The following is a 16813-nucleotide window of genomic DNA, read 5'->3' as shown; positions in this document are numbered from 1 at the left end:
GTTCCTCCCTCGTCTCTTCCTCCTTCCTGCTTGAAATCCAAAAAATGCAGCCAGAACCCAGCTTGTTCTCATGCTCCACCATCGATTCTGAAAATTATCACCCTCTCGGAACAATTTCGGGTCGGCAGGCGGTCATCGCTTTCTCCCTTCCTTCAGGCAAGGTGAGGCTCGTCTCGAAACACCCTTCCTTTCCCTCCTAACGCTCACCAACCCTCCCAGGACTCTCTTCTCCTTTTCTCGTATGACTTGAAGCCCACCCTCCTCCCCTCCATCAGCAGCAACAACAACTCCTCTCGAAGACGAAGCTCAGGGTGCATCGACAAGCAGCATGTCTGAACGAGGATCAGGATCTGGCTTCCTCTCGCTCTTGAAACGGTCGAGCTCGGGGAAGAAGGACAAGAAGGATACATATGATGGAGAGGGAAGTGGGAGGTCTACGCCTACTAGTGAGTACTATATGGGAGGCAGAGGTCGGAGGGGTGAGCTTGGGGGAACGGAGAGGGAAGGGTTGTTGCGAAGTTGAGGTCGGACAAGGGAAGGAGAAGACTTGGTTGGGCTCGGGACCTTCTTCAAGCGCTCTCCTGAGCTCATGCTATACATCAGAGAGCTCACGACCGAGCTGCTTGTGTTCTCGCGAGATTGATTTCTTTCAAGGGCGATGATCTTCGTCCCGTCGAGCTCATCCCGTCCCTTTCCTTCCCACGATCCAACGCGTCCCGTCCCTTCCTCCTCTCTTTGTCAAGCTCACCCTTTGTCGTCTGCTTTCTTCTCCAGCCTCTACCTCACCATCCATTCACATCTCAGCCCTTCCTTCGGACCCACCTCTTCTCCCACCGAGCCTCCATGCTTCCTCCCCCTCCTCGCATGCTTCTCCCCGGATCACCAACAACTCTCCACCTTCCCCCTCCTCCCTTCCGCCTCTTCAATCTCCTCTTTCAAGCGAACCCAACTATCCTGAATCCTCAACTTCAACCTCAGAAGGACGGAGACGATCCTTTCTCGAGAAGAGTCCGTCTTCGTTACTGGTCAGCTTGCGGAGGAGGTCCTCAGGTCGACAGGGGAAGGGAGCAGCTTCTGTTGACAACGACGACGACCACGGAGATCAACAACCTCAGAGTCCGAGAAGTCCAGGTGAGTTTAGTCGTTCGCTATCACAACCCGACGAAGAGCTGACAAGCTGTTTTTCTGGTCGGTCTTGCAGAAAAACAACCTCCCGAACGGCCTCCCCGCCAACGCCGTCCTCCCTCCCTCGACCTCTCCTCTTCAGCCTTCCTCCTCCCAACCAACACCACCTCCTCGCCAGTCCCTTCCCAGATATGTCTCCCACCAGAATCACCCTCGGAAGCACTCGGGGAGACGGAGGTCATTGAGCTTCAGGCGTTCGTCGACAAGAAGCGCTGGATTGAGGATCGGATAGAGGTGAGCTCGAACGCTCCCTTCACTCCGTCTCGTTCTTGCGAGCTGACCACCTTCTCGTCTCGGCCTTGCTGTGAGAATAGGTTCTCAAGAGTCTCCCACCAATCGAATGCTTCGTCGTTCTCATGCCTACCTTCTCCAGCAGGAACAGAGAGAAGGAGGAGGAGGTGATGGTGGGAGAGGAACGAGGGAAGGGAGCTCTCCCAACGAAGGAGGAGCTGGACGAGATGTTTGCGGAACAGGATAGGATCGAGGAGGAGGCGGATCGGTTTGACGGTGGGGATTTGGAAAGGTTGAGGAAGATGGCGAAGGGTGAGTGCCGTCCCGAACTCTTTCTCGTTTCGTCCTCGTCTTTCCGTCGCGTCCCAAAAGCTCATTTCGATCTCTTTCGTTCCCACAGCCGCCTCCCAAAAATCCCTCTCTATCTCCGACACCCACCTCCTCTCCATCACCCTATCTACCCTCTTCCTCCTCGACACCCTGCTCCATCTCCTCCGTGCTCGAGGCGAAACCCTCGACCTCCTCGCCTTGAGGCTCCAGTGGGACGCGATGCGGTTTGCGGTGGCGAAGGAGACCGAGGCGTTGGAGAGGGATGTGAAGAAGTTTGTGGAGGGGAAGGGGAGGTGGGGGGTGGAGAAGTACGAGAAGAGTGGGTTGGGAGGGAGTGGGAACGGTGGGATGGGAAGTCCCGTGCTGGTGACGATGGCTTGGGATAGAGACGGAGGAGGAGGGCATGGGAGAGATGGGAGTGATAATGGATCGATTAGGAGTGTGGGTGGGAGCTTGAAGGTTGCGAGTAGGTCTCAGAGATATCGTGAGTTTCAGTCTTTTGACCTTTCCTCATCGTCACGTCTTTCTTCGCCGCCGCAAGATCTCGTCGAACTGACTCCTCGCTAATTTTCCGTTTCTCTCGTTCGCTCTTGTAGTCCTCACCCAAATACTCGAACTCGACTCCCAATCCTTCCACAATCGAATCTCCTCTCTCCGCTCCGGTCCCGTCCTCCAAACCGGAAAGATTCTCGACAAGATGATCGACGTAGCAGCCTCGGTTCGATCTCATCAAGTCAAGAGGAGACGGATGGGGAGCTCGACGAGTGCGAAGAGTTTGGATTCGACGGCGACGGTGATGGAGTCGGTCGAGGAGAAGAAGGAGGAGGAGGAGAGAGATGTTGAGAAGGAGGACGATGGAGCTGTACCGGAGTGGTTCTTGGACGAGATGGATAGGGTTGACGAGAGGGTCAATGGGTTGAAGGAGTTTGAAGATCTGGCGAGAGGGAGTGTGAAGCAGTGGAAGTTGTGAGTGATTCGTTTCGTTTTGTTCTTCGTCGCGTCGATCAAGACCTCGTGGACGTTTTACTGACCCGGTACAACGCGTCTTCTCTTTCTTCAGTGCCGATCAAACCTTTCACACCACTCGAAAACTCCTCAACTCCTCCACCACCCTCTCCTACGACCTTGCCCAAGCCTTCCTCCAACATCCGACCGTCTCCCGCTCCAGAGCCTTCACCGCCAAAGCCTCCGCCATCGTCTCGGACCTCACTCTCGTTCCCGATCCTTCCTCCTCCTCATCCAACACCTTCCCTCGTCCGACTCACTCGTCGCTCCCATCCCTCCCTTCGGCCAATCGAACCATCGCCTCAGTCCTCACCGAAGAGCTGTCCGGAGCGAAGGACGAAGCGAGGAAAGCTCATCGGATGGCGAAGGAGTACGAGAAGCTTGTGGAGAGGGTTGACAGGCTCGAAGGGCTCAAGGGAGAGATGGGGAAGCTGGCTGGGAAGTTGGAGGAGGAGGCAGGGAAGTTGGAGAACGGTCTCGAAGGGACGACGAAAGGCGAACGGGTCGATCTTTCCAGCTCGGATTGCTTGAAGTCGGAGGAGCACTCAGCCTACCTCGCCCACTTTCCCATCATCTCGGCCAGCATCGCGTCGTTGGAACCTTCGACGTCGACGACTCTACGGGAAACGGCAGCGCTCCTCCTTGCTCTCCGGTCGGCTGGAGGCGTGGATCCCAACCTCCGCTCCTCCGTTGACGCGACGTCGAACCGACTGGGAGAGGCCCTGAGGAGAGCTCTTGCCGCTCGGGACGCGAGTTCAGTCTTGGTAGAGAGGCTAGGGACGTTCAGGACGATGAACGAAGCGCAGACGACGGCGACGAATCGGTCTCTCGAACTCAAGTCGAGGATCATCGCTCAGATCGAGGAAACCAGATGGACGGGACTCGATGGAACTCAGATCACTCCTTCGTCGATTTCGGTACGGATGGAGGCTACAACTCTCCTCGTCGAACAGATTTCCTCCCTCGAATTCTCCTTCTCGAAGACGGTCACCCTCCCTCTCGACGAACTCTCCTCCTCCCTCAAGAACGACCACCCTCAACTCATCTCGCACCTCGTCGAATCCTCCTCTCGGATTCGAGACCGCCTCTCAAGTCTCCGAGAACTCGCTCGACTCCTCCAAGCCGTCAACCAGCAGTCGACCGCCATGGCCAGCGTCTCATCCGAATCGGAGAAGCACATCCAACGAACCTCTGACCTCGAAACCTCCATCCAAGCAGTCGTTCTCGCAGCAAAGGAAGGATCGGAAGACACCTCAGAGTCTTCCACCACCGACCTTCGAGACCAACTCACCTCCCAGCAATCAATCATCCAAACCTTCGTCTCCTCCTTCTCCTCCCTCATCCCCTTCGTCGCCTCTCCAAGCTCCTCAGCAGCTCTCCTGGCCCACCACCTCCCTTCCCTCAACCCGAGCACCAACTCGCTCCTCACTCCTCCTCGCTCACCTGCTCAACCGTTCTTTCAAGCCGACCTGCTTGCGACGGAACCTTCCTCGTCGGTGGACCTCCTCGCCCTCGACGGACTCGTTCGAAGCGATGCGAACTTGCTCGCTGCGAGCTTGTCGGGTGGAATTGAGCATCTTGGAGAGTTGTTCTCTTCCATCGAGGTTGCTAGAGCGGGGAGGAAGGTCGAGAAGGCTGAGGAGGCGTGTGAGAGGGCGATGAGGGAGTGGGAGGAGGAGAAGAAGAAGCAAGAGGAAAGGTTGGATTCGGTTCTCAAGTCGATCTCGCCATTCTCTTCGTCTTCGTTGGATCTCTCGGAGCAGGAATCCCTCCTCGTCGAGCTCCACCAACTTCAAACTCAAGCAGCCGACGCTCTCCCTCCCTTCCAACTCAACTCCTCCAACCTTCTCACCTCCCTCGAAACCGCCCTCTCGACCCTCCAGGCCACTCCTCACTCCTCAGCGCTTGACAACCTTCCCGAACGCTCAACCTCCCTTCTTCGGGTCCAAGACACTCAATCACGTCTCGAACGAGTAACGAAGGAGCTGCTGGACAAGTCCGGTCGATCCGTCGCAGATCAACAGGGACGCGTCGAGGAGGAGAAGGCCAAACTCGCTGCTGTCGCCGAGGAGGAGTTGAGGAGAAAGAGAGAGGCGGAGGAGGCAGAGGTGGCGAGGAAACTTGCCGTGGAGGAAGAAGGGAAGAGGGTGGCCGAGGAGGCTGCTGCTGCTTGGAGGCGGGAGGAGGAGGAAGCCAAGAGGGAGGAGGAGGAGGCTCGTTTGGAGAGGGAGAAGGAGGTGAAAGCTCGTCTACAGCGGGAGAAGGACGAGAGGGAGGAAAGACAACGCCTCGAGGATGAGGCTGAGTCGAAGAGGCTCGTCGAGGAGCTGGAGTCGAAGAGGTTGGCCGACGAGGCGGAGTCACGACGCGTCGCTGAGGAGCACGCTGAGGAGGAGAGGTCGAGGATGGTCGCCGAGAAGATCAAGAAGGACCTCGAGGAGGAAGCGAATCGAGTTCGACGCGTCGAGGAGGAACAACGACTTGCAGATCTCTCTAACCCCGCTCTCGTCGCCGAGGAAACCAGCACCCCTCGATCTCAAACCGCGTCGGCCGTTCCCTTCCCACCCTCTTCCAACTTCGCCGACGACGACGACGTCTTTGGACCTACAACCGGAGCATCAACCTCGACGCCTCGCCTCCCTCCTTCCACGAGTCGAAACCTCCTCGATCGAATTCACTCCCTCCAAACCAGGATCGACGTCCTTGACCTCACCACCGCCGCTTCGATCCCTTCTTCATCCACCATCACCCCAGGGATCCATCATCTTCCCACGGCGAAGGAGTCGAGGAACGCAAAGCAGGAACTCGATTCGGTCGGCGTCGAGGTCTCCTCCCTCCCCTCCTCCGTCGGCGGCGACGAGAAGGACGCTCTCCTCGCTCTCAAGGCTTCCCTCCTCGAGAGCCGCTCTCTCCTTATCAGGATGGAACTCCTTTCGACCTTCGCTTTCTCGGTTCTCGCTTGCGACGAGTCGTTCTCCCACCTCCTCGACAGGATCGACGACGCGGCTCCTCTCTCTCGACCCGTCACTCCTGCATCTCCCAACAAGTCCCACTCCTCCCTCCAGGATAGCTTGGATTCCGCCACCTCCCTGTTTGACAGAGCCATCCTCACCTCGAAGACGATCTCTCCGGAGGACCATCGAGTCGCAGAGGAGGTCCGACGGATCACTCAAGCGTTCGAGGAGATGAAGGAGATGGCGGAGGAGAAGATGAACCCTCTCAGCCGCCTTCGAGAGAGGTCCGTCTCAGTGGCGAGCTCCTTCGACGGGTCCGTTGATGGGTCGGTTGTCGGAGAAGAGGGAAGGAGGTCTCGAGGGAGCATGACCCGTTCATCGTCCTCGGCCAGCATCGCGTCCCTGACGAAGACGGTTCACCCATCTCGAATCCCCAAATCGGTGTCCACCTCCCACTCCCTCTCCTCCGCGTCGACTCCCACATCTCTCCGATCCCGACTCCCTACCTCCTCTTCTCGACCTCGGATTCCATCGATGATGTTTAAACCTCCTTCGTCCGTCAACACGAACGGAAGTCCTCGATCCTTCTCTGGTCCAGCTTCCTCGACACCCACTGCTTCCGCCCCCAACTCTTCCATCAAAACCTCCACTACCACTACCACCTCCTCTTCCAAACCCCACCAGGCTCACTACCACGCTCAGACCATCTCCTCATCCTCTCGAGAACGAACCCTTTCGACAATCTCGTCCTCGTCAGGCTCGACCCAAATCCCCTCCACTCCCGTTCGAACACGACTTCCCTCCCTCCTCAACGGACGCGTCTCCTCTCCGTCGCCCTTCCAAAACCCCGCACCTGCCGCTTCGACCAAAATTTCCTCAGTTCGATCTCACTCTACCCTCAGTCGCTACAAGAGACCTTCAACCGCAACGGGAGTTCCTCACTCGTTCGCCGAGGAGTCGCCAGACAATCGACGACACTCGACGAACTTTGGAACGACCCCGAGGCGGAGCATTTCGATCAGGTCGAGGCTAGATGAGGTCGACGGACAGATGACTCCGACGAAGAGGACGTCGTTGGGTGGAGGAGTTGGGACGAACGTCTCTCCCGCTCCGAGGAAGAAGTACCGAGCAAAGAAGAACGACAAGTTGGATCGAGCTGTTGGGAGGATTGTGAACGCGTTGCCGGTGAGTTCTCCCTATCGCATTTTTTCCCTCGTCGTTCCTTGATCTGATCGCGTATCTTCTCCTCCTCTCAGGTCGAAATCCCCATCGTCCCCGTCGTCGCTGGGTTCGACTCCGAATCAGGAAAGTACTGGATCGGCCAACCTCCCAAGCTGTGCTTTTGTCGAATCCTGAGGTCCAAGACGGTCATGGTCCGAGTTGGAGGCGGCTGGGTCGAGTTGAGCAAGTGAGTCGCGTTGATTTCAAGAAGGGAGAGGGCGCATTCAACTGAAGACTGACGCGTCTTCCTCTTTGTTTCTACAGATTCCTTCGTGACCACTTCGGAATCCTCCTTCCCGCCACTACATCTCCCATTCCGGCCACTCCTCAAGGCTCAGACCGCTGGATTCAAGGAGGAACACCTCTTCACACCTCGACCGGCGCGTCCTTCGTCGCTCCCTCGACTCCAGGTCCCTCCCACGCTCCTCATCCTCCGTCAACTCCCAATCTCACCTTCCCTCGAAACTCTCAATCCCCTCAGCTCCTCTACTCAACTCCCGGCCATGCTTTCCCCTACCGAACTCGACACTCTTCCCTCTCTCCAGCAACTCCCTCGTTCACGTCGCCGATCCTCGCTCAGGGAGCTGAGGCAGGCTCTCCGGGAAGCCCTCTCGTCCCTCTCCACATCATGAGGAAGGCTGAGGAAGGAGCACACAGTCCTCCTACGATCTCGGGAACGGGAGGAAGGAAGTCGATAGGGTTGGGAATCTCAGGAGGGGAGAGAAGAAGACCGACGGGAGGAGGAGGAGGAGGAGAGGGATCGATGGGGAGAAGCTTTTCGGGTGGATCAGTGGGCGGCCCGAGATCATCAGTACCTTGGAGGGTTTGAGCTAGTGGTGGAATAGACACGGTAGAGGTTGTAGGAGGTGTTGGTTTTTCTTCGTTCTCTTCTCGTTGGCTCGTTTCGGTTCCTTTCTCCTTTGCATTTTTCACGATTTTCTCTCTTCCTTCGCACGATCTCCCTAGCATTTCTTCTCTCATCATCAGGATCTCTTCTTCTCTTCTCTACTCTAGACGTCTTCACGATCTATACACGAACCAGTGCCGCCTTCGCTCGGTGAAAAGACGAGCTAGAAAGCGGATAAGGCGAGGCATTCTTCCGCCTTCTCAGATCGGCTCCGTCCTCCGTACTCCTTGGATCTGTTGCAGGGAGAGCCTCTAGAGGGCAACAGCGTACAGATCTATACATGTTTTCCAGCCTCAGAATCATCTTTCACCTCTGAGCGAAAATCGCTCTCGATTTCCTTTTTTTCTTGAGGCTTCATCCCCCTTTGCGCCGAGCTCGCAAGCAGGCCTGGTCTCGAGACCCTCTCGATTCGACCGTTTAGCTCCCAACTCCATCAGCCTCCCCTCTCGCCCATCTTACCAGCCATTCTCTCTCTCTCAGCATGACCCGAACTTCGAAAGCACTCTTCCCTCGAGCCCTCGCTCAAGATCGACACACGGCGAGGAACGGGAGGGGGAAGGACATGAAGAAGGTGCGTTCAGCTTCCCTCCCTCCTCCTCCCTTCCCTCTCCTTCCATCTCTCCGTTCTCGTCTTCCTCCCTCCCTCCTTCGCCGCTACCTTCGTTTTTTGGACGCTGACATAATATATATCTTCCGCTTCTTTTCAGGATGGTTACAAAGCTTGGGGATCTTTGGATGGATCCGTCAAGCACGCTCATCATCTCAACGACCAAGATCGATCCCTTCCTCCAGTCATTGTCGAGTTCGTCTCTCCCTCCCTCTCTACTATGTACATCAATTTCTCCTCCCATCGCTGACTCTCCTCTTGCTCCATCCTATCCTTTCCTCTTTGCAGCGGCGACGACGACGACGATGGATTCGAGGACGTTGACGAGGAAGAGGAGGACGAGGAGGAGAGACAAGATCGACGGGAGGATGAGAAGGTCGATCAGGTATGGCTGAAAATGCTTGACATGACCCTGTTACTAGTGAGATATCTCCCCAAATTACGCTTTTGGGATGGATACTTTCTTGCTTCTTTGCTCGCCTCGACATCCATCCTGCTCTCGCAGCGGTCTCTCTCTCGGGACGACACCGAACTGACCCTCGTCTTCCTCTTCCTTTTCTTCTACCAGCACGCACGAGGAGTCGACGAGGAGGAGCGACGAGAGGCGCTCAACGTCAGGAAGGATTTCGGAAAGCAGAAGAAGGGAGCTGCTCCTGGTTCGTACACTCGACTCATCTCGTTTACCGCCCTCGACTCGGAAGCTAAACTTCTTCCTCTCTTCGCATGCAGTCACTCTCGCCGACATCGCTCGATCCTCCGCCGTCGTCTCTACCATCTCTTCTTCCTCTCCTTCCACCTCTCCCGAGACTCCCTCCTCCCTCTCGGCTTCCTACTTCTCTCACTCCGACTCGTCGTCCTTCAGCGGAGTACGTCCTCTCGTTCTCGTTCTCCTTCCTTCCTCCTTCTCTCATGTACTGACCTCCTCTTCCCTTTCCTCCCTTCTTCAGCGAAAGTAAATCCTCGTCAAAACCAAACCAAGCCAACCTCGACCCTCCTCAAACCTACCTACCTCCCTTTGCTTTCCCTTCCCTTGCTCTCGTTTCGTTCCCGCCCTTGTCTGTTCTCTCTCTCTCTCTCTTGCTTAGTTCTCTCACCACCACCAGTCCACCCACTCATTAGCATAAAAAAAAAGCCCTTGCCTTTATCAACAAACTCCCCTTTTTGGGTCTTCAGTGACCCTTTCTCGTTAGCTTTGTTTCTTAGTCCGTCGCGGTTTCTTTCTCCCCTTCTCCCTTCACGTTTTCGTTTTCGTCTCGTTGTGTTGCTGTGTGTAGTTGTTGTTCCGCTTTTCTTTCGCTCTGATTTCTACTTCTTCCCAGTTCTCCGAGACGGGTTCGTAGTGTATTGATAGGATGAATGTCCTCCACGAAACGTCGTCTTCCTGAGAGGTTGGAGCGAGAGCGAGAAGGGGAAGGAAGAGGGAGGAAGGGAAGAAGAGAAGTTGGAGACGGGGTGTCGGACCGTTTGCTCAGACCCGCGAGACTGGTTTCATCTGTGCTCTAAGAGATTTCGGATGATACGCGGGACGGGAGACGGCAGAGAAGGATGGAGGGAAGTGGAGATGGAGGAAGGAGCGTTGGTCTTCGGACGCGCGCGTCGATGGTCGTCGTCGCGTCTCTTCTTCCATCTCCTGGTTGCAGGTGTTCGAAGTTGGGAAGGCATTTCTCTCCGGGACGGGAGCGGAGATATATGAGAAGCGGGTCGTAGACAAGTAAGGAACGGACTGCCGAGAAAGCAACAACAAAAACGAGACGCGACGAGAGAGGAAAGAGGACGAGACTCGACTACGACGGAACAGAACCAAGAGGGCACATAACGCGAGGGAAGTAGAAAACAAGAGAACAATTAAGAAAGAGTGGGAGAGAACTAGCTAGATAGTATGGTTAAACTAGAGGCACAAACGATAAACGAGAAACAGATGCGACCTCGTCCTCATCACCACCACCTCCCTCCTCCCATCTTCTTCGCCATCCCCTTCTCGAACCTCGCAAGAGCCGATCCGACGTACAACAACTCTCCGTTCACCATCTGCTTCAGCAAGACGGGACGGAAGCCGGAGAAGGGGGTCTTCGCCGTAGACATGAAGCAAGGAGGGACGGCAGCGACGACTCGTTCGAAGACGGTCGACTCCTCCTCGAGCTCGAGCTCGAGCTCTTCCTCCTCCGAGATCTGCTCCAGGACCGATATCGGTCGAGTGTATTGGAGGGATCGAAGGACAAGGGAGGGCGGACGAGCTGAACGGAAGAGAGAGGGAGGAGGAGGAGGAGGGAAGCACTGCAGAGAAGCTCGTCAGCTTTTCGTTTTGAAGACAGAAAAAGTTGGACGAGCTCACGAGCCGTCGAAGGAATGGAATAACGTTCTCTGATCTCCTGAGAGTGACGATCTCGTAGAGAATGGGCCTTCGAGGCGAGGGACCAGCTGGCGAGCGACGAGACGTCCGATTGTCGGATGATTTCGTGGATGATCTCGGTGGGGAACGTAAAGAGGAGGGTAGGTCGTGTCATGGTGTGGAAGAAGGGAACTAGAAAAGTGTTCGGAAACCCGTCCTGGCGGTAAGAGGAGAAGGAAGGACGCGAGCTCGAAATCGATGGATGAGCTTCCCTCCGTCTAGTTTGGTCTTCAGATCGTAACGACCACCTTCCACCTTGGATCGAAAACCTTCTTCACCTCTTCAGCCTCCTCTTTAGACTCCTCATCAACCCAACAAACCATGTTCAAACCCCTTCTCTCACGATCCCTCCGCTCAACAACCGCACTCCTCCGGCTTCCCTCCTCCTCCTCCCATCTTCATCGTCCCTTCGCCTCCTCCCTCCCCAAGCTCGTCCAACCGCCACCGCCCTCCTACTCCCCTGACAACGACTTCAAAGCTTCTACTTTGAACACCGTTCACATCGCCGGCGTCTCGTCCGCTGGAGTCGAGCTCACCGACGGAGTCATCTTGCCCGGAGCATGCATCTTGCTCGCAGGGAATCCCTTCCTGTGGAACGTCCAGCTGCCCGGGGAAGGAGACGAGAAGACTTGGAGTCAGTTCACGGAGGACTCGTTCAGGGTGTTTGAGATTGTAGGGCCGAGACCTGGTGAGTTGAAGCGGCCATAGCGATCGCGAGAGAGGAGGAGGAGGAGGAAGAGGTGTGAGCTCGAGCTGAACGAGTCTCGTTCCTTTCCTTTCCTTGCTTTCTTCTACAGAGATGCTCATCTTCGGAACTGGACCTTCGTTAATGTTACCTCCACCTTGGATTCGAACTTACATGACCTCACTAGGGATTCAGATGGACGTGATGCCGACCGTTCGTTTCGACTCTCCATCTCTCCATCTCTCCTCCCTCCCGCGTCCCTTCCACGTCCTGACCTTCTTCATTCCCTCTCTCCCCCCTCCTCTTTCTTCTCCCTCACAGAAAGCCGCAGCTTCCCTCTACAACATGCTCGCCGAAGAAGGTCGTCTCGTAGCAGGCGCTTTCCTCCCCCTGAGGAACGTCGACGTTCGAACGGCAAAGTTCCTACCCTCCCCAACGACGAGCAAGGACATAGCAGCTTAGCTCTTAGCCCTAGGCTTTACCTTACTTAACGAACAATGCACGAGCCTTTTATGAGGAGGAAACTAGAAGGAAAGATCAAGCATAGTAGGGTAAAGAGAAGAGCGAGTCCGAAAACAAAACGACGAAGAAAGGGAGATGAAGAACGAGACGAGCGAGCAAAAGAAGCAGAGATAAAATCGAAGAAGAAGGAGAAGCATCACGCCGAGAAAATATATATTAAACAAGAACAAGAACCCGAACTCCAACCCACACCTTGTCCCCTCTGGGACACCCAACCCCCCCGACGCGTCTCTCCCTAAACCCTCAACTTCTTCTCCTCCCCACCCACCACCCCCAACTCCTCTCCCTCCCTCTTCCCTCCTCCAGCAACCCTCGCCTTCTCCACCGCCATCGCCGCAAACTTTGCCTTCTTCTCCCTCGCGATCCTCAACCTCTCCTCCTTCTCCTGCTCGGGCGTTTGACTCTGCGCGGGCGAAGACCCAGAGAAACTCAGTCGGTTCCCGTTCTGTCCTCCTAGATGAAGAGGCAAAGGAGTCCTGAAGGCGCCTACCTTGCTGAAGGAGGAGGACGAGGTGCCCTGGCCCTGAGACTGAGACTGAGACTGAGAGTAGGCGGAGGGAGTGGAGGGGAAGCGGGAGAGGGAGTGGGAGGAGGAGGTGGAGGCCTGTCAAAGAGGAAGAGGAGGAGAGGGGTCAGGTGGGATGTGATGAAAGAGAAGAGAAGGAGAGAAGAGACGAACCTTGAGGTTGGAAGGTCGAGAGATCTTGGATTCGTTGCTGTTTGATTCGTACGAGAACGGAAGGGAGACGCGTCGGCGATCAGATAGAGTTGAAGGTGCTACGTCTGAGAATGAGAACTTACAAAGCAGCAATAGAGACTTGGATCTCCTCCTCGGAGAATGGGTTTCGACCCAGAACGTTGGAGATGTCGGCTCGAGCGCCGGGCGTGAAGGTCGGGACGACAGTTTCGAACTCGTTCTGTTTCGGCGGAGAGAAGAGCGAAGGTCAGCATGGAAGAGCCGACAAAGATAACGAGACGCAGACGTACCGCATTCTCCTCGATCGTAGCCTTGATGAACCTCGAGATCTGCGACAGAAACGGGTCGATCAGCGCGGAAACGAACGACGCGACGAACGAGAGCCAAACTCACCTCAGTCGGACGTTCCGACCCACCTCTCCACCTCATCGTCGAGTACGACAAGCTCAAAAGGACCTGAGCTCTCGTTTGAGCGACAAAGAGAAGTCGTCTGCGTTCGATAAAGCGAGAAGACAGAACAATGAGGGTCAGCAGCTGACACTTCTCGAACGAGTAAGACGAAGCTGAAACGAGCTGCAACGAACCTCTCCTCAGCAAGCTCCTCCGGCGAGTTGACGCTTCGATAGAACGGGATGGTTCCCTCCTCGAGTCCGGGGAGGAAGACGACAGGCCATTCGAGCCCTTTCGCTGAGTGGATGGTCGCGATAGTGACAGCCTGGAAGGACGAGAGGAACCAAGAAGGGAAGAGGTCAGCATCGAAAGGAAGCAGAGCGATAACGTGGAAAACGACTCACTCCTTTGGAGCCATCAGCAGCAGCAGCCTCCGTAGCGAGGGAGGAGCACTCGAGGAACGAAGCAAGAGGAGTCGAAGTCGAGGGATTGGTGGGATCTTGAGCTAGAGCGTCTTCGAAGACTTTGTCTTCCTCTCGGGCGAAGGTGAGCTGGTCGGAAGAAGAAAGGAGAAGTCAGCTTGCGAGAGAGAGAGAGAGAAAGGGGAGACGAGAGGAAGAAGACGAGAAGACGCACCAACTCCTGAACATTCTGCCACTTCGCGCTCAGGGAATCAGGGTTGTGCTTCCTGAGGAAGCCTTCGTAGTCCGTCCTGTCGAGCAAAGTCTGAAGGACTCCATGGGCTCCGACTCCCTGCGAAGCGAAACTCCACGAAAGGAAGGAGATCAGCGTCGCATTCTCGCCTCGAGAGGGTCGAAACCGGAGCAAGAATCGAACGAACCTCATGAGCCTTCTTCGTCAAGTCGGCGATCACACCCATGAACGACTTCAAGGATCCGACCAGAGCTGATCCGAGCTCGAAAGGTTCTCCAGCGGCTGCTCGGTTGGCGAGTTCCGAGATCGAGATGCCCATGGCGTCGGCTCGAGTTTTGAGGGTTTCGACGGACTGGAAGCAGACCGAAGGAGGAGGGATCAGCATCGAGATTTCAGGAGGATGGGAAGGGTGATGTGAAAAGCTCACTCGAGATCCAAACCCTCGGTTCGGGACGTTGACGACTCGTTCGAACGAGGGCTGAAAAGAGAGGGGCGGGCGGGAGGTTCGAAAGAGTCAGCTTCCTCTTCTTCTTCGTGTTCTTTTGCGAAATCGTCAACGAGATAATCCCTCACCGTATGGAAAGGGTTCTCGACGAGCTGAAGATAAGCCATCAGGTCCTTCACCTCCGCTCGACCGAAGAACTATCGTCGCAAACAAAACGAAAAAAGGAGCGATCAGTTCAAAGAGTCTCGAAACGAGACGGAAGGAGATCTCAACCAACCTTCACCGTCCCAATCAACTTTGAAGGGATCCTCTCCCTAGTCAGAGCCTGCTCAAGCGGTCGAGAAAGAGCGTTGTATCGGACTGGTCGAGCGGAAAGAGGAGGGACGCGTCAGTCGAGTCGATCCGGCGTCGAGAGGACACCGTAGAACTCACGAAGAATAGCAAAATCTGAGAACCCCAATCCCGTATGAGCTTTGATCCTCTTGATCTCCTCCGCGACAGCCGCAGCCTCGAGGTTGGCTGAATCGTAGGCGAGGAACGAGGGTCGAAGTCCGTCGGGGTGCTTGCTCGTGAGGCCCTTGAGCTCTCGGTCGGTGTCTACAGGATCGGAAGGAAGAGAGGAGAAAAGGGAACGGTCAGCCCTCGTTTTTGTCGAAGACGGGGGGGTTCGAGGATAGGGGACGGTCAACGAACCTTGCGAGATGAGCTTGAGGGACGAGCTGAGGATGGCCTTGGTCGAACGGTACGACTGCTCGAGGAGGACTTGAGTGGTGTTGGGGAAGTCTCGTCGCATGAACTTGAGGTTCTCGATACCTGAGGCGAAGAGGAATGAGGAGAAACGAGAGGATCATCAGCAGTGTGTTTCGATTCGAAGGGAAGAAAGAGACGCGTCGAACGAACGAGCAGCTCTCCACCCGTAGACGCTCTGAGAAGACGAATGGAATCCAGTCAGCTGAAGCTCGAGAGAGATGAGAGGATATAGGGCCTTCACTGACCTGATCAGGATCTCCAACGATCGTCACCGAGTTGGTGGGCGAGGCCATGAGACTGGGAACGAAGGAGGCGGCGAACCGTCAGCGTTGAAGAAGCTCCGAGAGTCGAGAGAAGCGAAAAGCTTACACCATAAGCTTGTACTGAGTCGTATTCGTATCCTACTCCCAACGGAAAATGAAAGGGAAGTCTGTCAGTTCCAACCGACGCGCTCTCGAACTGAAAACGAAATCTCCGAACGCACCTGGAACTCATCAACGAACGTATGTCGAATCCCGCTAACCAAGTACGGATGTGCCTCAAACAGCGTCACGCACTCGCTCAACAGATCGTCAAAGTCGAGGGAGTGGGTCTTCCTGAGCAGACGTTGGTACTCCTCCATCATCTGCGAGCGGAATCGAAAAACCCCCAAAATGCGTCGATGATCAGCTCTTTCTCTCTCTCCTTCCCGTCCCGTTCCCGTTCCCCTCCCCACCTCCACTCAGTCCTATCTTACTCACATCCGCACTCAAAATCATCCACTCATCCTCCTTCCTCCTGAACCCCATCGCCTGCCCTGGCAAATCCCCTCCGCTCTCCCCCTTCCTCCTCATCTCCTCGCTGCTCACCCCTCGACTCTTCGCGTCCGAGATCTTGTCGAGCAAGATCTTGCCATCGCACGTGAACGCTGTTTCCCTGATCCGAGCGGCAAAGAGCGGGGAAGCACAGATGGAGGAGCAGATCTGTTTGGAGTCGTCGACGTCGAGGATGGTGAAGTTGTTTGGGATTCCGATGAGGTGGGAGGAGGAACGGAGGTAGGTTAGGGAGAGACGGTGGAAGGTTCCTGGGGCGGGAGCGAAAAAGGGAGGGTGTTAAGGTGGGGAGAAGGGCGAGGGAGAGATGGGAGAGGGAAGGAGAACGAACCGAGTCGGAGTCGAGAGGAGACTTGGGCGCCTAGGAGTTTGGTGAGTCTGTATAGACGGAAAATCAAGTCAGCTTTCAATTTTTAAAAACCTCTCGATTCAATAGAGAAATCGAAAACTCACCGTTCCTTCATCTCGGAAGCAGCCTGGTCCCCAAAAACAACAACAAAGAGGTTCGTGAGCTTCGAGCTCGAGCTCATCATCTCCTTCCCTCCTTCCTTCCCTCCCTCTCGCCTCCCAAAACGCGTCCCAGATTCCACTTACCTTGTTCGTAAAGGTAACGCAAACGATACTCTCTGGCATCAACCCTTGATCCAACACCAAATGACAGACTCGTTTCGTTAGAACGGACGTCTTTCCCGACCCTGGACCAGCGAGGACTTGGAGGGGAGTGTTGAACGGGTGGACGACGGCTGCAACAGAGAAGATTTCCTCTTTAGCTCGATGATACTAATACGATTTTCTAATGTTTTGATCTTACTCACCCTTTCTCTGCTTTGGATTCAACCCAACCAACCAGCTCCTAGTTCCCTCCTCTCCTCCTTCTCCTTCTTCCTCTTCTCCATCCCTCCCAACTCCTCCTCCTCCTCCCAGCCCTGTTCCTTCTAGATCTTCGTACCAAGGTCCCCTCCACCCGGCAGCTCTCCATCCTTCCTCCCTCGCTTCCCTCTCGTCCGATCCAGAATGAGACGAGCGGAA

At 55.6% G+C, this 16813-nt stretch overlaps 5 protein-coding genes across 5 annotated transcripts; 3 read left to right on the top strand and 2 right to left on the bottom strand.

Annotated features, from left to right (window-relative positions):
- Nucleotides 1-205: 205 nt before the first annotated feature.
- Nucleotides 206-7973, top strand: BDY24DRAFT_72903 (uncharacterized protein). Its single transcript, XM_076645088.1, has 9 exons — nucleotides 206-446; nucleotides 775-1131; nucleotides 1202-1419; nucleotides 1500-1728; nucleotides 1817-2230; nucleotides 2343-2712; nucleotides 2807-6890; nucleotides 6962-7113; nucleotides 7191-7973. The coding sequence occupies exons 1-9, from the start codon at nucleotides 329-331 to the stop codon at nucleotides 7753-7755; spliced, it is 6507 nt and encodes a 2168-aa protein (XP_076496251.1). The 5' UTR covers nucleotides 206-328; the 3' UTR covers nucleotides 7756-7973.
- Nucleotides 7974-8238: 265 nt separating this feature from the next.
- On the top strand, nucleotides 8239-9811 carry BDY24DRAFT_390563 (uncharacterized protein). Its single transcript, XM_076640674.1, has 6 exons — nucleotides 8239-8404; nucleotides 8541-8635; nucleotides 8729-8861; nucleotides 9009-9096; nucleotides 9170-9306; nucleotides 9388-9811. Exons 1-6 carry the CDS (start codon nucleotides 8315-8317, stop codon nucleotides 9394-9396), a joined length of 552 nt encoding a protein of 183 aa, XP_076496250.1. The 5' UTR covers nucleotides 8239-8314; the 3' UTR covers nucleotides 9397-9811.
- A 485-nt stretch (nucleotides 9812-10296) lies between these two features.
- Nucleotides 10297-11013, bottom strand: BDY24DRAFT_72879 (uncharacterized protein). Its single transcript, XM_076645087.1, has 2 exons — nucleotides 10773-11013; nucleotides 10297-10714 (listed from the first exon to the last, which is right to left on the bottom strand). Exons 1-2 carry the CDS (start codon nucleotides 10942-10944, stop codon nucleotides 10329-10331), a joined length of 558 nt encoding a protein of 185 aa, XP_076496249.1. The 5' UTR covers nucleotides 10945-11013; the 3' UTR covers nucleotides 10297-10328.
- Nucleotides 11014-11056: 43 nt separating this feature from the next.
- Nucleotides 11057-12045, top strand: BDY24DRAFT_362704 (Mth938-like domain-containing protein). Its single transcript, XM_076637890.1, has 3 exons — nucleotides 11057-11517; nucleotides 11627-11727; nucleotides 11836-12045. Exons 1-3 carry the CDS (start codon nucleotides 11151-11153, stop codon nucleotides 11974-11976), a joined length of 609 nt encoding a protein of 202 aa, XP_076496248.1. The 5' UTR covers nucleotides 11057-11150; the 3' UTR covers nucleotides 11977-12045.
- Nucleotides 12046-13540: 1495 nt separating this feature from the next.
- Nucleotides 13541-16510, bottom strand: BDY24DRAFT_340904 (ATP-dependent helicase; the record flags this gene model as incomplete). Its single annotated transcript, XM_076637419.1, has 15 exons — nucleotides 13541-13876; nucleotides 13965-14129; nucleotides 14205-14255; nucleotides 14351-14419; nucleotides 14500-14582; nucleotides 14655-14819; nucleotides 14916-15035; nucleotides 15123-15147; nucleotides 15218-15269; nucleotides 15342-15373; nucleotides 15457-15692; nucleotides 15829-16035; nucleotides 16116-16162; nucleotides 16238-16260; nucleotides 16379-16510. Coding segments are annotated over 15 exons (1743 nt in total), but the record flags the coding sequence as incomplete, so codon positions are not given.
- Between the last annotated feature and the right edge of the window lie 303 nt (nucleotides 16511-16813).

The sequence above is a fragment of the Mrakia frigida genome (genome assembly GCF_051309035.1).
Source record: "Mrakia frigida strain ATCC 22029 unplaced genomic scaffold BDY24scaffold_17, whole genome shotgun sequence".
NCBI lineage: Eukaryota > Fungi > Basidiomycota > Tremellomycetes > Cystofilobasidiales > Mrakiaceae > Mrakia > Mrakia frigida.
Note: the sequence above shows the minus strand (reverse complement) of the source record. Positions and strands in the feature narration are given on the sequence as shown.

Coding starts and splice junctions, on each gene's coding strand:
- BDY24DRAFT_72903 (XM_076645088.1), top strand. CDS start 329: ATGTCTGAACGAGGATCAGGATCTGGCTTCCTCTCGCTCTTGAAACGG. Junction 1,132..1,201: donor TCAGAGTCCGAGAAGTCCAG/GTGAGTTTAGTC, acceptor TCGGTCTTGCAG/AAAAACAACCTCCCGAACGG. Junction 7,114..7,190: donor GGCTGGGTCGAGTTGAGCAA/GTGAGTCGCGTT, acceptor TTGTTTCTACAG/ATTCCTTCGTGACCACTTCG.
- BDY24DRAFT_390563 (XM_076640674.1), top strand. CDS start 8,315: ATGACCCGAACTTCGAAAGCACTCTTCCCTCGAGCCCTCGCTCAAGAT. Junction 8,636..8,728: donor CTTCCTCCAGTCATTGTCGA/GTTCGTCTCTCC, acceptor TCCTCTTTGCAG/CGGCGACGACGACGACGATG. Junction 8,862..9,008: donor TTGACATGACCCTGTTACTA/GTGAGATATCTC, acceptor TTCTTCTACCAG/CACGCACGAGGAGTCGACGA.
- BDY24DRAFT_362704 (XM_076637890.1), top strand. CDS start 11,151: ATGTTCAAACCCCTTCTCTCACGATCCCTCCGCTCAACAACCGCACTC. Junction 11,518..11,626: donor GATTGTAGGGCCGAGACCTG/GTGAGTTGAAGC, acceptor TTTCTTCTACAG/AGATGCTCATCTTCGGAACT. Junction 11,728..11,835: donor AGATGGACGTGATGCCGACC/GTTCGTTTCGAC, acceptor TCTCCCTCACAG/AAAGCCGCAGCTTCCCTCTA.
- BDY24DRAFT_72879 (XM_076645087.1), bottom strand. CDS start 10,944: ATGACACGACCTACCCTCCTCTTTACGTTCCCCACCGAGATCATCCAC. Junction 10,715..10,772: donor TTCCATTCCTTCGACGGCTC/GTGAGCTCGTCC, acceptor GCTTCTCTGCAG/TGCTTCCCTCCTCCTCCTCC.